This window comes from Puma concolor, chromosome A1, assembly GCF_028749965.1.
Source record: "Puma concolor isolate L17-30 chromosome A1, mPumCon1.1.hap2, whole genome shotgun sequence".
Classification (NCBI taxonomy): Eukaryota; Metazoa; Chordata; class Mammalia; order Carnivora; family Felidae; genus Puma; species Puma concolor.
This window is the reverse complement of record NC_141667.1, coordinates 111,935,625-111,958,157: the sequence shown is the minus strand read 5'-3', so window position 1 is coordinate 111,958,157 and position 22,533 is coordinate 111,935,625. Positions and strand designations below refer to the sequence as shown.

General features: G+C 37.0%; 2 protein-coding genes across 5 annotated transcripts in view; one reads left to right on the top strand and one right to left on the bottom strand.

Annotated features, from left to right (window-relative positions):
- The window catches only part of ERCC8 (ERCC excision repair 8, CSA ubiquitin ligase complex subunit), a 64,235-nt gene extending 44,825 nt beyond the window's left edge, over positions 1 to 19,410 (bottom strand). For 2 of the 4 annotated variants that reach the window (XM_025924389.2, XM_086700244.1), the window contains exons 1-3: positions 19,261 to 19,410; positions 7,955 to 8,050; positions 2,908 to 3,009 (exon numbers count right to left, since the gene is read on the bottom strand). In XM_025924389.2, the coding sequence (XP_025780174.1) occupies positions 2,908 to 3,009; positions 7,955 to 8,050; positions 19,261 to 19,337 (275 nt within the window). In that variant the 5' untranslated portion in view covers positions 19,338 to 19,410. Of the gene's footprint in view, positions 1 to 2,907; positions 3,010 to 3,550; positions 3,901 to 7,954; positions 8,051 to 8,267; positions 8,478 to 19,260 lie in introns of those variants that run through there. The other 2 variants (XM_086700249.1, XM_086700257.1) reach the window with 2 other exon arrangements.
- A 79-nt stretch (positions 19,411 to 19,489) lies between these two features.
- NDUFAF2 (NADH:ubiquinone oxidoreductase complex assembly factor 2) overlaps positions 19,490 to 22,533 on the top strand; it is a 170,983-nt gene continuing 167,939 nt past the window's right edge. Inside the window, exon 1 of the mRNA XM_025924400.2 lies at positions 19,490 to 19,694. Coding sequence (XP_025780185.1) covers positions 19,568 to 19,694 — 127 coding nt within the window. The 5' untranslated portion in view covers positions 19,490 to 19,567. The remainder of the gene's footprint in view (positions 19,695 to 22,533) is intronic.

The window sequence follows — 22,533 nt, the reverse complement described above, 5'->3', positions numbered from 1 at the left end:
ATCGGGCTCTGTAAAGACAAGCTCAGAGCCTGGAGCCTACTTCGGATTCTGCGTCTCTCTCTCTTTGCCCTCCCTTGATCGTGCTTTGTCTCTCTTGCTCTCAAAAAAAATAAATAAATAAATAAAATAATGAATGAAATAATATGCTTCCGGGATTTGTTTCAAACAATACTCAGTGGGTAGGTGGCGTTAGAGATGAAACCAGATTCATTATGATTGATAACTGCTGAAGCTAGGTGATGGGTACCTAGTTCATACACTATTCTCTTCTTTTGTATATGCTAGAAATCTTCCATAACAAAATTAACAAACAAAAGTTAACAGAAGACTACTGCAATCCTATGCAGATAGGACATCATGACTTTCGATTCCTTACGATGAAGGTTTGGATTACAATAAACAGTAAAGGACCTTAAGCACCTGAATGAATGAGAACATGAAGAAGGAAAGCCTTTAAGTATTAGTTCTGGCGTTGAGAAAGCCGCAAAAATACAATGGCTGTAGTGTCTACCCATAATTCCATTCTATGTCACGTATAATTTATATATTTTAACTGATTTTCCTTTTCTTTCCTCTCTCTTACCTCCATTATTTCATATAAGTTAACTATAAACTGATCATATGTAAAAACTGATCATACATATAAAAGATCATATGTAAAACTAGTGGAAAAATGGACATTATCTTGAACTGAAGCTGGATGTGGTAAGTAGACTGAGGATCTTTCGGGAAAGGGATGATTATATTTTGGTTGTGTAGTAGATACTTGCCTTTTTGGCTGCTTAGTGGATAGGTGGAAATTTTTTAAAAGTTGGATCCAAACTCTTCCTATCTGGGGGACATCTCCTTTGTTTTACTGCCTTTACAGAAAGCTAGGGCCTCCAGATATTCTCTTTCCCTTTCATTTGGCAGTAATGGCATCGACATGTGTTCTAAGCTTTCGCAAGCCTGCCTAGAACTCTAAAATTCCAGCTAGTAATGCAAAACCCAGGGATATTTAACAATTATTCATAGTTGTGGAGTTAAGAGTCTGCGTTGGTGACATGTAGCAGAATCCAAACTAAATTGTTCCTGTGGTATGATCCTGACTGTTGTCTCTGCCATAGTTTCACTTACCTTCTGCTCATTTTTCACACTGATTCTCCCACCTTCCTACCAGTTACATGAGATACTAAGTATCTTTCCAATAAATTTCTCCTTAAAATAAGCAGAATTGACTTCTATTTGCTCCTAAGAATTTTGATGTATGCCAAGATTTTCTGGTTATAGTAAAACAAATCTTTAATGCAGCGATTACAAATAAAAGCTCATTTACATTTTAAATTTAATTTTAAAATAGGTCAGAATATTAAATTATCTTACTGTGAATGACCTGTTATTCTCATTCACATTTAATGAATACACACATTAAGTAACACAAAAATAAATATCAGCAATCTGAGCCACATTAACTTCATAAAATTTTTTAGTAAAATTATTTTGTACAGTTAGATTATAAAGTGTTTGAATATAAAATGCTATTTTAACTCATTTTGCAAACATGCTCACTGTATGCCCATTTACATTCAAAGTTATGCTTTTAAGGACAGAGAATGAATCCAAGAAGAATGTCATGGTAAAACAGAAGACTGACACACAAAGCATTTACTTGACTTTATATACCAGAAAGTAGATCACAGTTCCTCAGGATAACAGTAAATACATGTGGTATACAGGAAAATACCATTTTAATATATAACAAAATAAATAAAGTTAAAATGTTAGCTAAGATAAAAGAAGAGAAAATGAATTAATATGACTGTCTTACATTTTAAAATATAAGTGTTTTGGTTTTTTGTTTTTTGGTGAGAGTGGAGTGAGAGCATAAAATGGTGTAAATGGCCTCTTAGAAACCAAGTTTCACACTATATGAGGTGTTATCTTTGTTCTGTACCAAGCGACCCTGTAACTATATTGCTTTACGGTTTTTAACATGCTTTTTAAAAGACAGTATTTCGTTTCAGTCCCACAAAAAACTTACAAGAATGAGAGGACAGGTATAATTATCTTTAAAAAACAATAAATAACCTGAAGTTCAGAGAAATAGTTTCCCAAATCTTTATTTTCAAAGTGAAGCACCAGAGCCAAGAAACAATTGTAAATCTCCTCCCAAATATCGCATGGACTTATGTATCTACTCAAGTGCTTTGGGAACAGCATTAATACAGAATGGTTGTTGACATTAATGTTCATGAAGTTTTTCCTTTTGAAAGCATTTCCCCAACACCCATTCTCTCTGTTAATTCAAAGCTGTGCTCAATATTGGATCAGATATAGGTGACAAAAAAGAATTAAGCGGCCATTACAAACAAATTACAATTGTCAGAAGACTAATGACAAAGAGAGGTATGTTAAGTTTGGCAGCTTTAAGTATGGAGATAAGACACTTGCGTGCAGGTGTGCATAGGTTTGTGTTTGGTGAGGGACTACCAGTACATTTACTGCTTCTATCCATTAATCTTTTAAACTTTCTACCCTATTAATATCAGTTGAAAAAATGTAATTCGTGTTTATAATTAGCTGAAAGACTTATAAAAAGTCTTATGCTAAATGGTACTACAACTATAATGAGTTACCTGAGGTGTGCTATGTAGGTGTATAACAAAAATGACATAATCAGAAGTTTTTATATAAATTCCTTTTGAAAACTGATACCAAAGTTGTTTTGAGGAAGTCTCATGTTAAAAACAGCTATGCCTGAATTTCAGTTGTTATTTTCAAAAAAAAATGTCAAGGGATATCCATGTAAAAAATGTCATGTGAACAACCTGCTGGAGACCATCATATGACTGCTACTGTTATGGTTTGTATTTGATGCAAAAGTACTAAATTGTTTATACATTCATGAATTACATTTTTAATACACACCTGCCAACGGAACACACTGCTTTACATGTGTAATAAGGTTGTCTGCTGGAGTTCTCAAGGTCATAAAGTACAATCACACCATCTGAACCACCTGATAACATGCTAATAATAAAAAAGTGCACATTAATTTATCATCTTAGGTACCGCATTTACTTATTACATGTTTTTGAAAATTAGTGATCTATAAACACCCAAAGGTATTATGCCCACAAATACAGAGTAAATTGTCATTAACATAGACTTTAATAAACTAAAATTTCTCATTCTAGTATTTATACAATGAATACAGAAAGATTCAATCTGTGATCATTTAAAGTTTATCTTTATAATTCCAAAAAGAATGGACAGTAGAAACAAGATGGCAAAAGATTTATCTTAATTATTACGAAGTCATTCTTAATGTCCTAATTAAAATTGTGCTAAAAGAAAATGGAACCAGACAGACTAGCTGTTAACAAGGAACGATCTGACTCTAAGCAAGTTACTAAGCCTTTTAACATTTGTGAAAAAGGGTGCATTTTCACCCAAATCATAAAGAAGTCGTGTAAGTTAAACACAAGTGAGGTTTACATGGCCTCAAAGAGATAAAGGATCAATAAATGTTAGATTCCTTCCCTCTATTATTAAAAACACATTTACTCACTTCATTCAACTTTGAGCACCTGCTAGCATAACTGCAAACAAGGCAGGCATAGTTTCTGTTTTTCCAGGGTCTACAAATTACCACAAAAGACAGATCTATGGACAAATAAAGTATTGCCACTTGTTACTCTTATTACTCATAGTCAAACCTCATGTTTCTGTCTCTCTACTCGTTCTGGTTCTGTAATTTTACTCTCTGGTAAATTCCTAGGAAAGGGCTAGTGAGTGCAATAGTCCCTGAATTCTTGTATGTTACTGACAATTTGTCTCTTCTTTTGTACTTGAAAATCAGTCTGGCTGGATATCCAATCCCTGATTCACACTATTTCCTTGAAGATCTCAGACAAGAAACTTCATTTCTTTGGTATAAAGCCCCAAATCAGTTTTAGTTAAAACATGATTTTCTTTCCTTTATATGTAGTTTCAGATCTGACTTATTTTAGGAAAGTCTTCTTGGACTATAGATTTAATATTGACTCTATTCTCCTCCTTTGCGTTTCATCTCTGGGAATTCCTATTATATGGGATGCTGGCTATTCTTTGCCTATCTTCCAAGTATGTCCGTATCTCTTGAATCCTTTGTCTTTCTCCATTTCTTTTTGATTTTTAGAAATTTCCCCCTTTCCACTTTCTATTTCTAGGGTACTACTTCTTGTATTCATTTGCTTATGTACCTTATGCTTTAGTTTTCATTTCTGAAACATTTTTCTTTTATTTATCATTTTTTCTTGAGTTTGTTCATCTCATTTACAAGTTTTCCTAATTCCAACTTGTTATTCTTTCACATGTTGTATCTTTTTAAAATGACTTTTAGCTAGTTTTGAAATATTAGGTTAGGGTTTTCACCTATTTTGTGGGTATATTTTTCTGGCACAACTACTATAAGGGTATTACTTAGTCCCTTTGCTCTTACACTAATTTTGAATGGAGTTTGATTTTAATCCTATTATTTTGCTCATGTTTATACTAAATTTTCTTCAACTTTCAAAAGAGAGGCTTGGTTTAGAATAATATTTACATTTTGTATCTCTAGGATATCCTCCTCTTTTTTTATAAGATGGTTCAAAACATGGTAGCTCATTTTCAGAGAACTCTTGGCTCTATTCACCTCCCCAATTTTTACCTGAGCCATCTTTTTTTGTTTCTGTGGTCCCTCTAATGCTCAATTTGGATTCTATTCCAAACAGTTTCTCCTCAGTTTTGTCTTTTAGGAAATCTTAAGTTGATTAGGTGGAGAGATTACAGGGCCCAGACTGGTCCAGCCCCCTCCAGTCTTACAGTGAACCCCTTAATAATTGGGAGTATGTCATCCTCTCCAGTGTCATCCACTGTGGTGAAATTAGCTTGCTAAACTTTCAATAACTCTTATTTTGGAGTTATCAGGTCTATTAGACTGGCTTTCATTGCCTCTTTTGACATACAATGATACGACACAGACCTAGTAGTTATCAGTGATTTGTTCCCACTCATCCATATTTTGTGGTTTGGGGGGATATGTGATCAATTATACTTGTTAGAAGTATTATACATTCATTTTTTATGTTGCCCTCTTCAGTTTGTTATTTAACATGCAAGATAAGGATCTTGTGCAAGAAATGAACACAATTCTTTCCTCACTGAGAAAATCTTGCTACCAAAAATATCTCAGCTCATCTAAATTGTGTGCTTAGTGATATACTAAATTTACATTCTGGTACAAGCTCCTTATCTTGTACACCAATTATAAAGGGTTCACGAGCCAGGAGCATGTTCAAGAAGCATTGATTTATAGACTTGTTTTAAGAAAAATTAAATACCAATTTGTAGAACAATAAGGTTAATTTAAAAGTAGTTCTTCAAAGTTCTTTGCTGAGACAGTTCTAAAAATCTGGTCAATGATGGGTAGTAAAGAAAGACAGCAAGTAATGCCATGCTAATGTGTTCACTATAAAACTTTTGTAGTTAACTAAGTGTGTATATAGGAAAATATTTATAACTTTTAACAACTACAAAATTAATAAAATTAACTTAGAAGAATTTAGAAGATATCAAAGAAAATTTGAGCTTCACAGAATGGTGTGCAAATGTACTTTATGCAACTGTACTTGTTAAAACATTATTTTCTGGTAGACTTCTTAAAATAACTCCTAACTTTGGAAATAAATCCTTCTTTATCAGATGTGTATATTCTGGTTTCGACTCTGGTTTCAGTGATATCACAACTCTCATGGTGGTTGGAAAATATTAAAAAGCATTTTGAACAAATTACATGTGCACTGGTTTTCTTGAGAAAGACATCAATATTTAATTTTCCATTAAACATATCTTTTTATTACTCTTTGCTGTCAAAAGGGTTTAATGCAAAAAACAAGTCTTAGCAAACATCTGAAATAGTTACAGATTTTTACCATTCACTGGGGAAAAAACTGTATTGAAAATCTTGACTTTTCTCAATATGCTCTGTAAAAAGACTCCTCAGCCTGTATTTTCCACATATTTTACACACATATAATCTGTAATTTCCCATATTTCTCATTGACTCTGTCAACTGGTAGCCTACTAGCTTCATGTACTTCACAGGTCAGACAAGTGATCTCTATTCCAAATGGCTGGCTGGAGAAGCAGTACTTAGTATCTTTTCCACCAGCACCCATGACCAAAAAAAAAAAAAAAAAAAAAAAAAAAAAAATTAGCTATCACTTACTGTTCATGTCATTATTTTATAAGCAAATAGCCCACAGTGGACCTTGAATGGGAGGTACTATGTTGCATGTGGAAAAGTTCAGAACAAAGGAAATAATTGTCACAGATCACCTTTTAGATTTAACCATGCGTTAAAGTGAGAATGTGTTCACTGTACGTGTTTCTCATATACTACTAGGTGGGACTATAACAAGTAGCTGAAAATAAAAAACAATTCTATCGAACCTATCTGGTTGATTTCAATGTAAATAGTAATAACACTTCATTATAATATAAAAATTCTGGGGTGATGTTATATGTAACATGACACAACAAACCTTAGTTACTTTACAGTTGTTCTGATTACAGACCACATGAAGCTTTTTGAACTTTCTTGTAAAACAATGTGGGATCAAGAGGAGTTTTAAGTGGGTGGATGGCATGTTGATATCTGCATTTTTTAAAGCATCAGCTGCTGTGTGGAGAATGGACTGAAAGGAGTAAAAGCATAGGTGATAAGCTTTTGATTAATAGGAGTGGGGGCAACCTCTAATGATATGCCAGGTCCTATGCTAAGCATGTTACACATATAATCTCATTTAAATGACAACAAATTTGTAACGTAGTTATTATTTTTGGCATTGCATAGCTAAGGCAACTGAGAACTAAAAGGGTTAGGTATGTTGCTCAAGGTCACTCAGCTGCCAAGTGGTAAAGACAGGAGGAGCTCAAATACAGGTCTGGATTTTTCAAGCTTAATTCTCCAACATATACTTTCACTTTTTATATTTGTTTTCCCATTAGACTCCTTTAGAGTAGCAACTCTGTTTTTTCTTCATATTTGTATTTTCTTTACTTTTCTTTTCCCTTTCCCTCCTCTCTCTGCAGAGAGAGGAGGAAACAGGATCTGAAGCAGGCTCTGGGCTGTTGGCAGAGACATCATGCGAGACAAATGCTGGGCTCAGATTCACAAACTGAAATCATGACCTGAACCAGAGTATCGTGACCTAAGCCGGAGTCTGACCTTTAACCAACTGAGCCACCCAGGGCCCCCTTTTATTTTTTTTTTATTTAAATTCAAGTTGGTCAACATATAGTATACTATTGGTTTTGGGAGTAGAATTTAGTGACTCGTGACTTATCAGTCAGACTTACCAGTGCTCGTCCCAACAAGTGCCCTCTTTAATGCCCATCACCCTTTTAGGCCATGCCCTTTCACCTCCCCTGCAACCATTAGTTTGTTCTCTATATTTAAGACTCTCTCATGGTTTAGCAACTCTATTTTAAAATGGCACTTAAGACACACAATCCAGCACTTAAAAGCCCTCTGCAATCAAAAAGTTTCAATGTCTGTTGACTTCACAATGAACACTCTCACAATTTGTGACACTGAGCCCCGCATCTGTCTCTGCACTGACAGCACAGAACCTGTCTGGTACTCTCGCTCTCCCTCTCTCTCTCTCTGCCTTTCCCCTGCTGGCACATGCACGGCACTCTCTCTCTCTCTCTCTCTCTCTCTCAAAATAAATAAACATAAAATAAAATAAAGTAGTTTGGAAATGTTTACCTGGCAACATTTTAAGAGTGTAATGTTTTGTGTTTATTTAAATCAGTAATGTCAGATTTAAATGCTACAATTTAGAAATTTTACTAATTTTTATGGAACCATTAACATAAGTAATTAGAAAGCAAGATTTGACTGCATTTCACTTTGACAAAAAATGTATAAGTGTAATAAACTTACTATCTTGCTTCAACAGGTTCAATGTCAAGGGTATTAACTCCACTGCCATGGATCCTTTCAATATCTCTGTCTTTGTTTAACTCCAGTCCCAAAACCCTTGAATAAAATATAAAAATGGAAAGGGGAGGGGGGAAGAAAGACAGAACAATAAAAAAGTAATTTAAACATTAAAAACGTCCTTATTTCACCAAAATTACACATATTGCAAAAATTGCAAGTAATGTTTAAATATTCTACCACACATTCAAAGATATTTACAGATTTTTAAAGACCTTACATGAATTTAAAAAATATCAACAGTACTAACACTTACATATATGGAATTTCTCCTGAAGCATTATTTTAAACTTCATTTAAAGGGTGTACTTTGAGGCACCTGGGTGGCTTAGTTGGTTGAGCATTCAACTCCTGGTATGCCACAGGTTATGATCTTCTGGTTTGTGGGTTCAAGCTCCACACTGGGCTCTGTGCTGTCACTGTAGAGTATGCTTGGGATTCTCTCCTCTCTCTCTCTCAAAATAAGTAAATAAACTTAAAAAGAAGCTTAAAAAAATAATGGGTGTACTTCATTAAGATATTTACAGACTGAAATGTTCATGAAGAAAAAGTTAAATTCTGGTATCTTAAACTTAACTGAGGACACCTAGTGGACAAAAGCTTAAATTACAGTATTTAACAAAAAAATCCTTGGTGTTTCTTATGCCTTAGGCAGAAATACATGATGAGGATGTTTAATTCAACAATTAAGCACATTTTTAAAAACACAATTAAATACCTATAAGTCAAAATAGTTAATAAGTACTCTTACAAATTAAGATGAATGAAATTTCTGATATTACCTAAATGTAAGCTATCCTTATTCTGGAGAGGATATTAACATTAAATGAGTTAATACACGGAAAGTGCTCATCACAATGACTAGCACATAGTAAGAGCCCAGTGAAGGTTAAATATTAGAATTTGTCTTAATCTGTTGGATGTTAAAGAACATTTACATTAATTTAACCAGAATGATTTCTAAATTCATTATTGATCAACATGATGCTAACTTACATGAAAATTTTTAGCCTAATTGGTAGTTTTATTAAAAAAAAATAACAATGCATACTGCTAGAAAAGATACAAACTGATACTTTTATGCACTCACAGTAGCAGTATTAGTAATTGTAAACATTTTGGTAACCATTTTAGCAATATCAAATGTTTGATTTAAAGATATACATGGATATGTTAACTTGAATTTAAATAAAATTTAAAAAATAAATAGAAAAAAATAAAGATATACATGTGGCTTTGTCTTCTGGAACAACTTTAGCCTTAGGTTCAAATATCCAGCCTAACACTTACTGTTTGTCTGACCTTGATCAATAACAGTTACAGCTAATATTAAAAGCCTATTGGGCCGCCTGGGTGGCGCAGTCGGTTAAGCGTCCGGCTTCAGCCAGGTCACGATCTCGCGGTCCGTGAGTTTGAGCCCCGCGTCAGGCTCTGGGCTGATGGCTCAGAGCCTGGAGCCTGTTTCCGATTTTATGTCTCCCTCTCTCTGCCCCTCCCCTGTTCATGCTCTGTCTCTCTCTGTCCCAAAAATAAATAAACGTTGAAAAAAAAAAATTAAAAAAAAAAAAAAGCCTATTGTTCACTGACTCTGTAATTAGTGGTAATAGTAAGTGTAATAAGTGGTAACCTAGGTGGTAGGTTACATTATTAACTGCTTTTCCTGATTATAAAAATAAGACATAACTAATCTTCCCAAGGTCATACATCTAATAATTGGCTGAACTGGATCTGAACTCTGATCCTTTTTCTCCAGACCATTATGCTGTTCTGCTATCTCTGAGATTCAATATTTCACCACAAAATAATTTTTCACATTTTCCATTGAAATTTCCATTTCTTCTTAAAATGTTTTTCTATTTGATGATTTTTCAGATTATATCATTAATGTGTGCTTCTCGTAACCAGTAAAATAATATACAAACATAAACAAAGGTAATCATCCCTTCCTTGAGTTCCTTTCTCTGAACAGTGAGAAATGTGGCTCTCATTATCATGAATATATTTCTTTGATCAATATCATTATATGTAACCGATCTCCTGTCACCAATATCATCCCCATCCCCAAAAAGAATGCTGCTCACCAGGCTTGGGCTTTGATTTCTACCTCCCCTAACACTCCATTGCCTGGGCTGGTCAGTCCCCACACTTAAGAGCACCTCCTCAACCTGGTTAGGGTCTGCATTATCACTTTAGACCAATCTAATCCCTGCCAGTGTATGGAAGCCTACCTCTGCCCAAACTAAAGACTTTAGGACTGAAGTTTTAATGAACTAAGAGGGGTTAAATGAAGGAAAGTAGGAGGGTAATGCGACAGGGAAATGAGGATATGGTGTGTGTAGATGGAGACAAGGTGTGCAAAAAGAGTTAATATAGCAGGCCAGAGACTGCTATCCTTAGAAAGGTCTACCTACAAGATTGGCTTTTGTCTGCTTCTGGGATTTCAGGAGGGTTCCCATTATTCCTGGATAGGAATGGTTCTCTGTGCCTAAACTCTATGGAGTAAACAAGGTGCATTGTGATGAATATTTGAGAGTATGGAGTTTTGCTACATGTTAGGAACATGCATGTTCATGCTAGGAATTTTGGTTCATGTTCTAAAAGAAGAGCTAAACAAAGTTCCTCAGACAGAAGGGAAATGATACAGGAAGGAAACCTGGGACATCAGGATTGAAGAGAGGGCAAAAGAAATCATAAATATCTAGGCCAATATAATAAACAACTCTCCTTACAGTATGCTTGGCAGTTGAAAAAAACGTATAACATTATCTTATGGGGTTCACAATATGTAAAGACAACAACATAAAGTGGTAAAATTTCTATACGCCAAATGAAGCAGTAAACTACAGATTCTAAGGAGAGAATGAAAGTGGGTATTTTATAATTCCTAGAACAATCACCAAAAATATCATATAAAGAGATGTCACAAGAGATTAATTAAAATCGAATATTAAATAATGTTTAAATAACCCCCCACCCCCCAAAAAAAGGAAAGGAATATGCGCAACTAGCACACTCATCCACCACTGGTGGGAATGTAAGTTTTTACAAAACTACCAGTTTCTTAAAAAGTGAAGCATAGGGCACCTGGGTGTCTCAGTTGGTTGAGCCTCTGACTCCCGGTTTCATCTCAGATAGTGATCCTGTGGTTTCGTGGGTTTGAGCCCCATGTCAGGCTCTGCACTGATAGGGTGGAGCCAGATGGGATTCCCTCTCTGCCCCTCCCTTGCTGGCGCTGTTGCTCTCTCTCTCTCAAAAATAAATAAATAAGGGGCACCTGCGTGGCTCAGTTGGTTAAGCATCTGACTTTGGCTCAGGTCATGATCTCACTGTCCGTGAGTTCAAGCCCTGTGTCAGGCTCTGGGCCGGTAGCTCAGAGCCTGGAGCCTGCTTCCGATTCTCTATCTCCCTCTCTCTCTGCTCCTTCCCCACTCATGCTCTGTCTCTGTCTCTCTCTCAAAAATAAAAAAGAAAAACATAAAAATAAATAAATACTTAAAAAAAAAAGTGAAGCATATACTCTAGTCATTCAAAAATTAGGCATGGATCCAAGAGAAATAAAAGCACAAAGATATGTACATGTATCCACACAAAGATTTGTACATGAACATTCACAGTAGCTTTATATATAATAGCCAAAAACTGGAAACATTTAAATGTTCACCAAGAACTGAATGGATAGAGGCACCTGGATGGCTCAGTCGGTTGGGCATCCGACTTCAGCATAAGTCATGATCTCCCCGTTCACAAGTTCCAGCCCCTACATCCAGCTCTGTGCTGACACCTCAGAATCTGAAGCCTGCTTCGGATTCTGTCTGTCTCTCTCTCTCTCTCTCTCTCTCTCTCTCTGCCCCTCCCCCGCTTGCACTCTGTCTCTCTCAAAAATAAATAAACATTAAAAAAAGTGAATGGATAAACTGTTATATATCCAGAAAAGAGAATATTCCTTACCAATAAAAAGGAATCAAAAGGAGAAATTTCAAAATAATTATGCTCAATGAAAAGTCAGACAAAACATAGTTTCATTTATACAAAATTCTGGCATATGCACAGTAATATATGCTGACAGAAAGCAGAGGAGTGGTTTCCTGGAGCAGAACAGGATGAAGCAGGGAAAGAAAGAAAAGGAATTATGATGAAATTTTTGGCTTATGGATATTTGTTATCCTGATGGTAATGGTTTAAAAAGTGTATATGTATGTCAAAACTCATCAAACTGTTTTCTCTAACTAAATGTGCAGTTTATTATATGTCAAATATACCTCAAGAATGTTGTGAAAAAAACTGGGGTTAGGAATTATAAACTTTGCAAATCAGTGCTCATGCTTTTGTCTTTAATCATTGACAAGGAAGACCTTGGGGCAAATTAGAGTAGACATCTTTAAATAAAATATGACTATGCAGTTGTTTAGTTAAGCAAAGACATCACTTAATGAGGGGAATCTTTAAAAAGAAGCCCTACTTTAAATGATTTATCTTAACTTAAATATACAAGCAGTCCTCATTTTGTACAATCTGCAAACTAAACAGAATTTCAGGTACCAGGATTTAGTTAAATACCAGACCCCCAACAATGTGGCTCAAAAGTCATTTACTACAGTATGTTAACCGTGACTAACAGCATAAAACACAAAGTTGGATACTACCTTTTCAGTCCACAAATCACTACAAAAATAACATGCACATCATAGCTTGTGACCAATTTACATGACTTCTTTCAAAGTCTGTAAGTGATTGGTTACTGTGCATTTGTTATTCAGTTCACACACAAACTGTAAAGGTCTGTGCTTCTGAGATAATCCTGTAAGAAATTTTAGAAAAATGGGTAATTATAAGAGAGAATTGGCCAACAAAATGAAAGAGCACCAAAGAAACGCTAAGTGATAATGCTGGAAGTAAAACTTAAATGGACTGCAAATGGAAATACAGAAGAAATAGCTGACTGTGGAAATATTGACACTATGGCCACCTGACAAAGTCTAAAGAGGCACACTGAGGAAATCCATGCAGGTGAGTGAACCTACCCAAATAAATGATGAAAAGTGGTTGTGATGAAAAGGCTAAGGATGTTCTAGAGGAAACAACACTGGCAAAAACACTCACATTAAAAAAAAAAAAACAAAAAACCTCTCAGAGATATTTCACGGCATTGAAATGCAAAGGATAAAATGTTCAAATCTGATTCAGACTTAGAAAGAATGATAATTAGGCAAGATATAGAGAAGATGCTCTACTTGTATTATAAGTTATACAATGAAAATAGAGAGAGAGAGAGAGGGTGAGCAGGGGAGGGGCAGAGAGAGGGGCAGAAAGAGAGAATCCCAAGCAGACTCCCCACTGTCAGCACCAAAGCCTGACATGGGACTCGAATTCACAAACAGTGAGATCATGACCTGAGCCAAAATCAAGAATTGAACACTTACCCTACTGAGCCACTCAGGCACCCTGTTTCTTTTAATTAAAACAAAAAAAATTTTTTTAATGTTTATTCACTTTTGAGAGAGAGAGAGAGAAAGAGCACATGCAAGACAGCATGAGTGGGAGAGGGGTAGAGAGGGAGACAGAATCCAAAGCAGGTTCCAGGCTCTGAGCCAGATGTGGGGCTCAAACTCACATACTGCGAGATCATGACCTGAGCCGAAGCTGGATGCTTAATCAACTGAGCCACCCAGGCACTGCCCCTGGTTTTTTTAATATAAAGAGAGAACTGTAGTTCAAATTGTTTCTAATGTTTTACATTAACGTGTACTAAAGGTTTACTGTTTTTTTCATTTTTTATGTATTTATGACTGACAATAAAAGGTTAGTGTTTGACAAAGAAATTTTAAATACCACAGAATAATAGTTTCTCCACCGATTATTAAAGTTACCTTTCCTAGGTTCAGTTAGCACAATTAGTTTTATAGATGTGCACCATTACACAAAGAAAGGACTACCTGAATATTTATATGCCAATTGTCTGAAGTAGAATTAAATGTGCTGAACAGAGTGCCATATCATCTTTCCTTTATAAACCATACCCATAATTATATGATTCTATGATTTTCAGAGATTTCTTAAAATGTTTTATTAACTCATTTTATGATTTCAAGTTTTTATTGAAATTCTAGTTAGCTGACATATATGGTGACATTGATTACAGATGTAGAATTCTGTGATTTATCACTTCCATATAACAGTGCTCATCACAAGTGCCTTCCTTAAAATCGATCACCTACTTAGCCCATTCCCCGCCATCTCCCTCCATCAACCCTCAGTTTATTCTCTATAGTGAAGAGTCTCTTATGGTTTCCCTCCCTCTCTATTTTTTGCATTTCCCCTATGTTCATCTGTTTTGTTTCTTAAATTCTAATGAGTGAAATCACATGGTATTTGTCGTTCTCTCACTTATTTCACTTAGCACAAAACACTAGCTCCATCCATGTTGTTGCAAATGGCAAGACTTCATTCTTTTTATGGCTAATATTCCATTATATATATCACATCTTCTTTATCCATTCATCAGTCAATGGACATTTGGGCTCTTTCTATATAGCTTGGCTATTGTTGATAATGCTGCTATAAACATTGGGGTGCATATGCCCCTTCGAATCAGTATTTTTGTATCCGTTTGGGGAAATACGCAAAAGATGTTTTTATTACCCTGTTTGTTTTAGTTGAATAAACATTTAAGGCATATGCAAAGCAAATGAATATGGAATCTTGGACATATGCAAAGCAAATGAATGTGGAATCTTTCTCCAGCAATAGTTGTCAATCCTGGCTAAACCTAACAATCACTTAGGGAGCTTTCAAGAAATCCCAGTGGCCTGGACCAATTAAATCAGAATCTTTAGGGTTGGAACTTTGGCACAAATACTTTTTCCAAAGACCCTAGGTGATTCCTGTGTTATGGCAAAGTTGAGAAAAACTGTTCCATCGTTTTGTATTTTCCCCAAGTCTTTTATAACATTTTCTCAATCAATATACCTTATTGAACAGCATTTTATGTTAAGCCATTTGTTTGAATTATTTCAAAAGTGGTCTATGTAGTTTTTGTAAGAATAGCAACTCTTTCTGCATTTGTATTTCATTAGCTCATATTAAAATGGCATAAGCAGGGGCACCTGAGTGGCTCAGTCAGCTGGTTGAGTACCTGACTCTTGATTCCCTCAGGTCACCATCCCAGAGTTGTGGGATTGAGTTCCACACCAAGCTCCACACTGAGAGTGAAGTCTGCTTCTGATTCTACCTCTGCCCCTCTTCCCTGTTCATGGTAGCGCTCTCTCTCTCTCTCTCTCTCTCTCTCTCTCTCTAAAAAGAAAATAAATCTTGGGTCGCCTGGGTGGCTCAGTTAAGCTCTTGATTTTGGCTCAGGTCATTATCTCGCTGTTGGTAGGTTTGAGCCCTGCACTGGGCTCTGTGCTGACAGCATGGAGCCTGCTTGGGATTCTCTCTCTGCCTCTCCCCTGCTTGTGTGTGTGCACACTCTCTCTCTAAAAATAAATAAACTTCAAAAAATAAATCTTAATAAAATAAAATGGCATAATCAGAATAATTAGGTCACGGAATTTTAACAAAGAGCTTTACTTAATTGCTTCTTCAGATCAAGGACTATTTAAAATTACAAGACTGAAAAAAAACACTGTTTTAGACTCTCAGTAGCTGACATGATTTAAATTTTTACTGATATAATAAGACTTCTGAACTTACTAGATTAAAATATAATGCTGATTCTTTTTTAAAAAGTACAGTTATTTTCACAAAAATTAAAGGTCCAACAGGCAAGTTCATTCACTTTCCAATGTTTACTTTACTGATCATAATGGAAGAATTGCAGAACTACTTGGTGGAAACAAGCTAAATTATCAGAGAAGACTGACAAATTTTGATAAAAGTAAATTTTGAGTTTTTACAGTCACTGAAATAAAACTTGGGTTCTTGGAATTATTGAAATAAAAACCTCTGGATATGTCTATATGCTTTTATTAGAATGGATCAATGAGCTGAGTAGGAATTGCTGCCTACCCTGCACTGACTGGGGTTGGGGACAAGGGGACAACAGTGGATGCAATATCAATCATGTTTAAAACTGATCAAAGATCATCTTGCTTAAAAAAGATTTAATGTTTACTTATTTAGTTAAAATTACATGCAGTATTTGAAACATATTTTCCCATTCTAAAAGCATAATACTAAATATAAAGCTGATGCAACATTTTAGAATACAAAACACATAAATTGCTTCGTGAAAACAGGCAAAAGATTATTATCATGCATTACAATAGTCTATTATTTTTGTCTGTTTGTAATTGTGGTAGGACAGGATAGTCCTTTGCTTTTCCATACAAGAGTAAGCCTAGGAATGCTTTACTTCCTTCTAGATCTGGCTGCCTGTAGATATAGACCCTTTCCTCTACTGCCTTACTGCCAGTTTCATTAAATACAGTATATGATAGAAGTTTATTAATACTGTACTGTAGTCAACATCCACATGAGCATATACAATGGTTCCCATGCAGAAAAAGATTACATTGAGCCAATAGACAGCAGTAATTCCATTAGTGATAGTGAGAGTCATCCTACACTATAACCCTCCTCTCTCGTCTCCCTCACACCAGCCACAAAGGTTTTCAAAGTGCAGGTTCATTTGTTTATTTTTCTTTATATTTTGTATTCTTTATTATTTCGTATTATAATACAATATCGTTATCATTTTTATATGAATATTTTTGGGTTGTGGAACAAATTATCTGAGTTTCCGTTATTTCCTATGGGGAAATTCACTTTGATATGCAAGTGATTTGGGTTACAAGCATGTTTCCGGAACGAATTAAGCTCACAAACCAGGGCTTTACCGTAAATCTTTTGTTGTTTTAAGCTGCTAAGTTTTGGGGGTACTTTGTTACCCATCCACTGATAACTAATATAGCAGGTGAGTTCTTCTTTTGGGATATTAGAAAAAATCATATGTATCAGTTTTCAGTAACTAACTATACTCTGCTTTTCTCTTTAAAGAGAGAGTCAACAATTAAAAAGTCATTAATGTTGGCAGTTCCCACTTCCTTTCCTCTGTCATTCTCCAACTCACTGAAATCTTATTTTTATTCCCACAATTCTTCTGAAAATACTCTTCTCAAGGCCATCCGTGACTACCCTGCTGTTTAGATATAATGTATACTTTTAATTCCTCCTAATTCCTATTTCTTGAATAACACCATCCGCTTAATACAAACTCTTCTAGGCCTCTTTTCTCATGTCTTTTTTCTCATAAGGGTTAAGAAAACAATAAATTAATAAAAAAAATAAATACATAATACAATTTCAGTATTAATAAATTGAATAGAGAGAATAATGGGATGGGGAACCACTGAGAGCAAAGAAGGGCGCTAGGGCCAGCAAACGACACATTTCACGGCTTCCTCTTTAAACAGTCTTCTTTTAGTGTACATGACACTTCATCACCCTGGTTTTCCTTCAACTCCTCTTTGAAGTCTTCTTCCGCCTAACTTTATTTATTTATTTTAATGTTTATTTATTTTTGAGAGCGAGTGTGAGTGGGGGAGGGGCAAAAAGAGAGGGGGAAACAATCTGAAGCAGGTTCCAGGCTCTTAGCTGTCAGCACAGAGTTCGCCATGGGGCTCAAACCCCATGATCAGGTCGAGATCATGACCTGAGCTGAAGTCGGACGCTTAACTGACTGAGCCACCCAGACGCTTCCCAGCCTAACTTCAAATGCTGATTTTCTTGGGGCACCTGGGTGGCTCAGTCAGTTAAGCGTCTGACTTCAGCTCAGGTCATGATCTCACAGTTTGTCGGTTTGAGTCCTGCGTTGGTCTCTGTGCAGACAGCTCAGAGTCTGGAGCCTGCTCCAGAGTCTATGTCTCCCTCTCTCTCTCTGCTCCTCCCTACTTGCAGTCTCTCCCTCTCTCAAAAATAAATAAACATCTAAAAATTTTTTTAAAAAATGTTGATTTTTCTCAGATTGTTTCTTACTGAACTGCCTTCCTTACTCTACAAATAGTGCCTAGGTGATCTCATTCCCACATCACTTCACATACTATTTCACATTAAAGATCTCTCAATTTCTTCTGGGCATCAAATATATATCATGAAGTTTGTCTTCCTCTCTCCAAGTCACAGGTTCTTCAAAAGTAATATGGGAGGGGTGCCTGGGTAGCTCAACCCGTTAAGCATCTGACTCTTGGTTTCAGCTCAGGTCATGATCTCATGGTTTTGTGAGTTTGAGCCCCACATCAGGCTCTGTGCTGACAGTGTGGAGCCTGCTTGGGATTCTCTCTCTCTCTCTCTCTCTCTCTCTCTCTCTCTCTCTCTCCCTCCACCACTCATGCTGTCTCTGTCTCAAAATAAATAGACTTAAACAAATTTAAAAAAAAAAGAGAAAGTAATGTGGAAAAAATCAGTATGGGCAAAGTTACAATAAAACTTGTTCCCCCCTTTGGAAAGTCCTATCTACATGAATACCATCATCATTCACCCTGCTATACAAAGCAACTATCTGGGAATCACTGTTGACGCCTTTCTTTTCACCATTTATTATATATCCAAACAATTTCCATAGCTCGTTGATTTTATTTCTTAAATATTTTTCATATATCCTCACTGTCTTTGACCCAACCGCCGCTACTTCCCTGGCTCAGGCTTCCACCTGCTCCCTCCTGGACAACTAGAACAGTTACCTAACTTGACTTTTGCTGCTTGCTCTCAACTTCAATCCACTCTCCAGGCAGAAGACAAAATCCAACAGTTGTCACCTTATTATCCTCTTGATACCTCTTCACCAAGCACACAAGGCTCTTCCTCACTGAACTCCGGACTACATTTCCAGCTTCATCTCCTGTCACCGCCCCCCTTGTCTGCTCTAGTCATGCTAAACTTGGTTCAGTTCTTGGCCTACACTCGGCTCCTAGCATAATGCTTGGGTAAAAGTGGGAGTTCACTAAGTATGTCGACTGACTGAATGAAGGAATCTTTGGAGAGTAGTTATTCCTTGGCGAGTGGAGAGGAAACGTAATGTGAGGGAGGAGTAAGGTAAAACGAAAGGATTTTCGCCAGAACCCGAGTGCGCACCCACCTGCCTACAGGAATGTAAAGGGTATCTTATTTTCGTCGGCCGCAAGGCAGAAGAGATTAAAGGCGAGTATGGTGGAGGTAAAGTGATAATGAAGCGGGAAAGTGAGAGGCAAGACTCACATAGCCATTGGTCCAGATTTGAATGGGCTGTTTGAGAAAAAAAGTAAGGTTTTCTTTACCTCCGTGTGGACTCCGCTCTCCGGAGGCGAAGAGGGTCTTCCAAACCGGTCTGTCTCGCTGACAAAAACCCTAACATCCTGTCCCTTCACACCGGCTTGAACACCGGACGCCGCCATGACAGAGCGCGGAGGCTGTACCAGTGGGGTCTCCCATTGGTCAAGCCAGATGACACCCGACCAATGGTGAGCGCCGTTACTAGAAGGGCGTGAGGCTAAAGTGGGTGGGCAGGGTCCGCGGCTAGAGAGCGCGTGTGTTTGGGTCCTGGCGGATCCGTCTGAGATTCGCGCTGAAAGCCGTACTGACTGCATGGGTTGGTCTCAGGATTTGTTCCGTGCCTTATGGAGAGCGCTGTCAAAGGAAGCGAAGGAGCAAGTCGGCACAGACCGGTTCGGGAACAAATACTACTATGTTCCGGAATACAGGAACTGGAGAGGTGAGATGACAGCGAGCGCAGCGGCTGCTTGGTCAGTAAATAAGGGGAAAGTGAGAGCGTCTAGTCAACTAACACAGTGTGCGACAGTTGTGATGTCATCTAGGGGGACAGCGCAAGTTCGTTCACCTCGCCAACCCCTTCACTCTGAGCTTTGCGCCGCGGCCCAGTCGAGTGTGTGCCCGCCGTCCCTGGGTTGCAGTGCCTTGGTAAGGTGCGACCCGCGAGAGCACCGCACAGCATACACAGCTGTCCTCCCCACGCAGAGAGGCCACAGGCGGAGGACGCCCCGGCCCTGGTCCTGGTCTTTCGGCGACGCAGACAGGGACAAGTCCACGGAGGTCTTTTACCAGAGGGCCTTGGGAGGGCAGGAAAGTAGCTTTTCCTCCTCTTGTGCTCTCCTTGCTATCAGGCCAGCGTTCTCTAATTGAAGCGGTGTTATCTTGAGCGCCTCAGCTTTTTCCTCTTGGTGTTTACCTTTTTCAGCCGCTCGGGCGCTGGCCACGTGCGTCACCTTATTCCAACGTATCAGAAGTAGGTCTCTGCGCACCGTGAAGAGATCCTCACAAGGCTTCATGTTACCTTCCCCACGAATTTGCACTCCAAAACCCCGTAGAGCTCACTTTAAGATCATTGCACTAGCCGTGGTGTTTCTTAAGATTCATACGAAGTAGTGGAGTTTGGAAAGTTAGGGGACGTTCCTGTCTGCTCAAATCCCGTCACGTAGCAGCCGTGATAACCTCTTCAGTGTTGTTCCATCATCGCAATGCGAAAGATCTCAGGTTTTGGGGTCGGATGGGCTTGGATTAGAATTTCAGCCCTGACACCTAATAGCTGAGGGAACACGGACGAAGTATTTGTCCTCCCAAGTCTCATTCTCCTCATCTGAAAGTTAGACACGATAATAATGGTTGCATTGAGAAACACTAAGAATTTTACTAAATTGTGTTCCATTCATTTCTTTTAACTCTAGTCAAAGGGAATTACTTCTTCCTTCCTTTCTCTTAGAGCACATGTAAAGTGCTTTCCATGATTTATCACTCAAAGTTGTTTTGCCTAGCCTTTTTCTGTAACTTAGCATCTTAGACTTGTTTCCCAAGTGAGCTTCCAGACTCTCAGAGCAGGGAATATGTCTTTATTTCTTTTTTTTTTTAAGTCCACAAAGAAACTACGTAGCATGTTGACGGTCTTTCTTCACGGACTGCAAGCAGAAGGAAATATTTTTCTTTTCCATAAGTTGTCAGGAACATTAAAGAAGTATGCAGAACATCAGTTGACTTTTTTAAAGTATAATTTACATACAGTAACACTCATCCTTTTTGGTGTGTGGTTTTATGTTTTTTGATAAATTCATAGAGTCCCGTAGCTATCACACAATGAAGATATGGAATGGTTCTGTCACTTCCCAAATTCCCTCTACCCCTTAGAAGTTCATTCCTTCACCCCATAACCAGCCCTTGGCAATCACTGATCTGTTTTAGGTCCCTATAATTTTGCCTTTTCCAGAATGTTATATACATGAAATTACATAGGATGTAGTCTTTCAAGTCTAGCTTATTTCACACAGTATAATACAGTTAAGATTCATCCATGTGTCTGTAGTTGTTCCTTTTAATTGCTAAGTAGTATTTCGTTGATGGTGTACCACAGTTTATCCATTCACTACTCAAAGGACTTGGGTTGTTTCTAGTTTTTGGTGATTGTGAAGAAAGCTTCTATAAACATTCACATACAGGATTTTATGTGAATCATTTTCCATTTTTCTTGTGTAAATACGTAGGCGTGAGATTGCTGAGTTGTGTGCATGTGTATATACCTTTATAAGAAACTACCTCACTTTTCCAAATTGCCTATACTATTTTACATTCCTGCCAGCAATGTTAAGAAAATTCTAGTGACACATCCTCAGTAGCACCTGGTATTGTCAGGTTTTTGTTGTTGTTATTACTTATTTTTATTTTATCCATTCTATTAGTTGCATAGTGGTGTCTCTTTGTGGTTTTGATTTTCATCTTCCTAATGACTGATAATGTTGAGAATCTTTTTATGTGCTTATTTGGCATCCACAGATCTTTAGTGAAATATCTGTTCAAATCTTGCGACCATTAAAAATACAGTAAAACCTTAGATTGGGACTAACTTGTTCTGCAAGTGTTCTGCAAGACAAGCAAAATTTCTAATAAATTTTAACATGATAAATGAGTGATGCCTTGCAACATGAGTAGTACATGATGCTGAATGTCACATTTTCACAACGCCAATGGTTCTTGAAATTCGCTTTGGTATGCAAGTGCTTTGCGTTACAAGCATGTTGCTGGAATGAATTATGCTTGCAAACCAAGGTTTTATTATAATTTTGTATCAACTTCATTGTATCATTTCAGTGAAAATATAGTATCATTGAAGAAAGATTAAAATGTAAAAAATCATGTATTCTAAGAACATAATTAGTGAGTCAAGGGATATGTTGGTCTTTAACCATCTTATAACACCAGATTGTTTTCCAAAGTGCTTATAAATTTATACTTATATCAGCTTGATATTTCAAATTCATGTACTCTTGGTTGTGAGAAAATTAGGATTTTATTGATGATGTAGGAGAATCATTGTATGCTGCTATATGATATATCTGTGTCATTCAGTTCTTAGATATTTTAGGCCTGTGGCACAGATACACATTACATTCTCCCAATATCATTACACATTTCCTAAGCCTTCCACTGTAAATCAAGGGGAAAGATCCTTAGTTTGTTTTAAAGCAAGTTTTCAGAAAATGAATCATTGAACTTTCTTATTTCCTTTGTATAAAAGACAGCACTTTAGAGGTCTCCTTGAGTTTTCG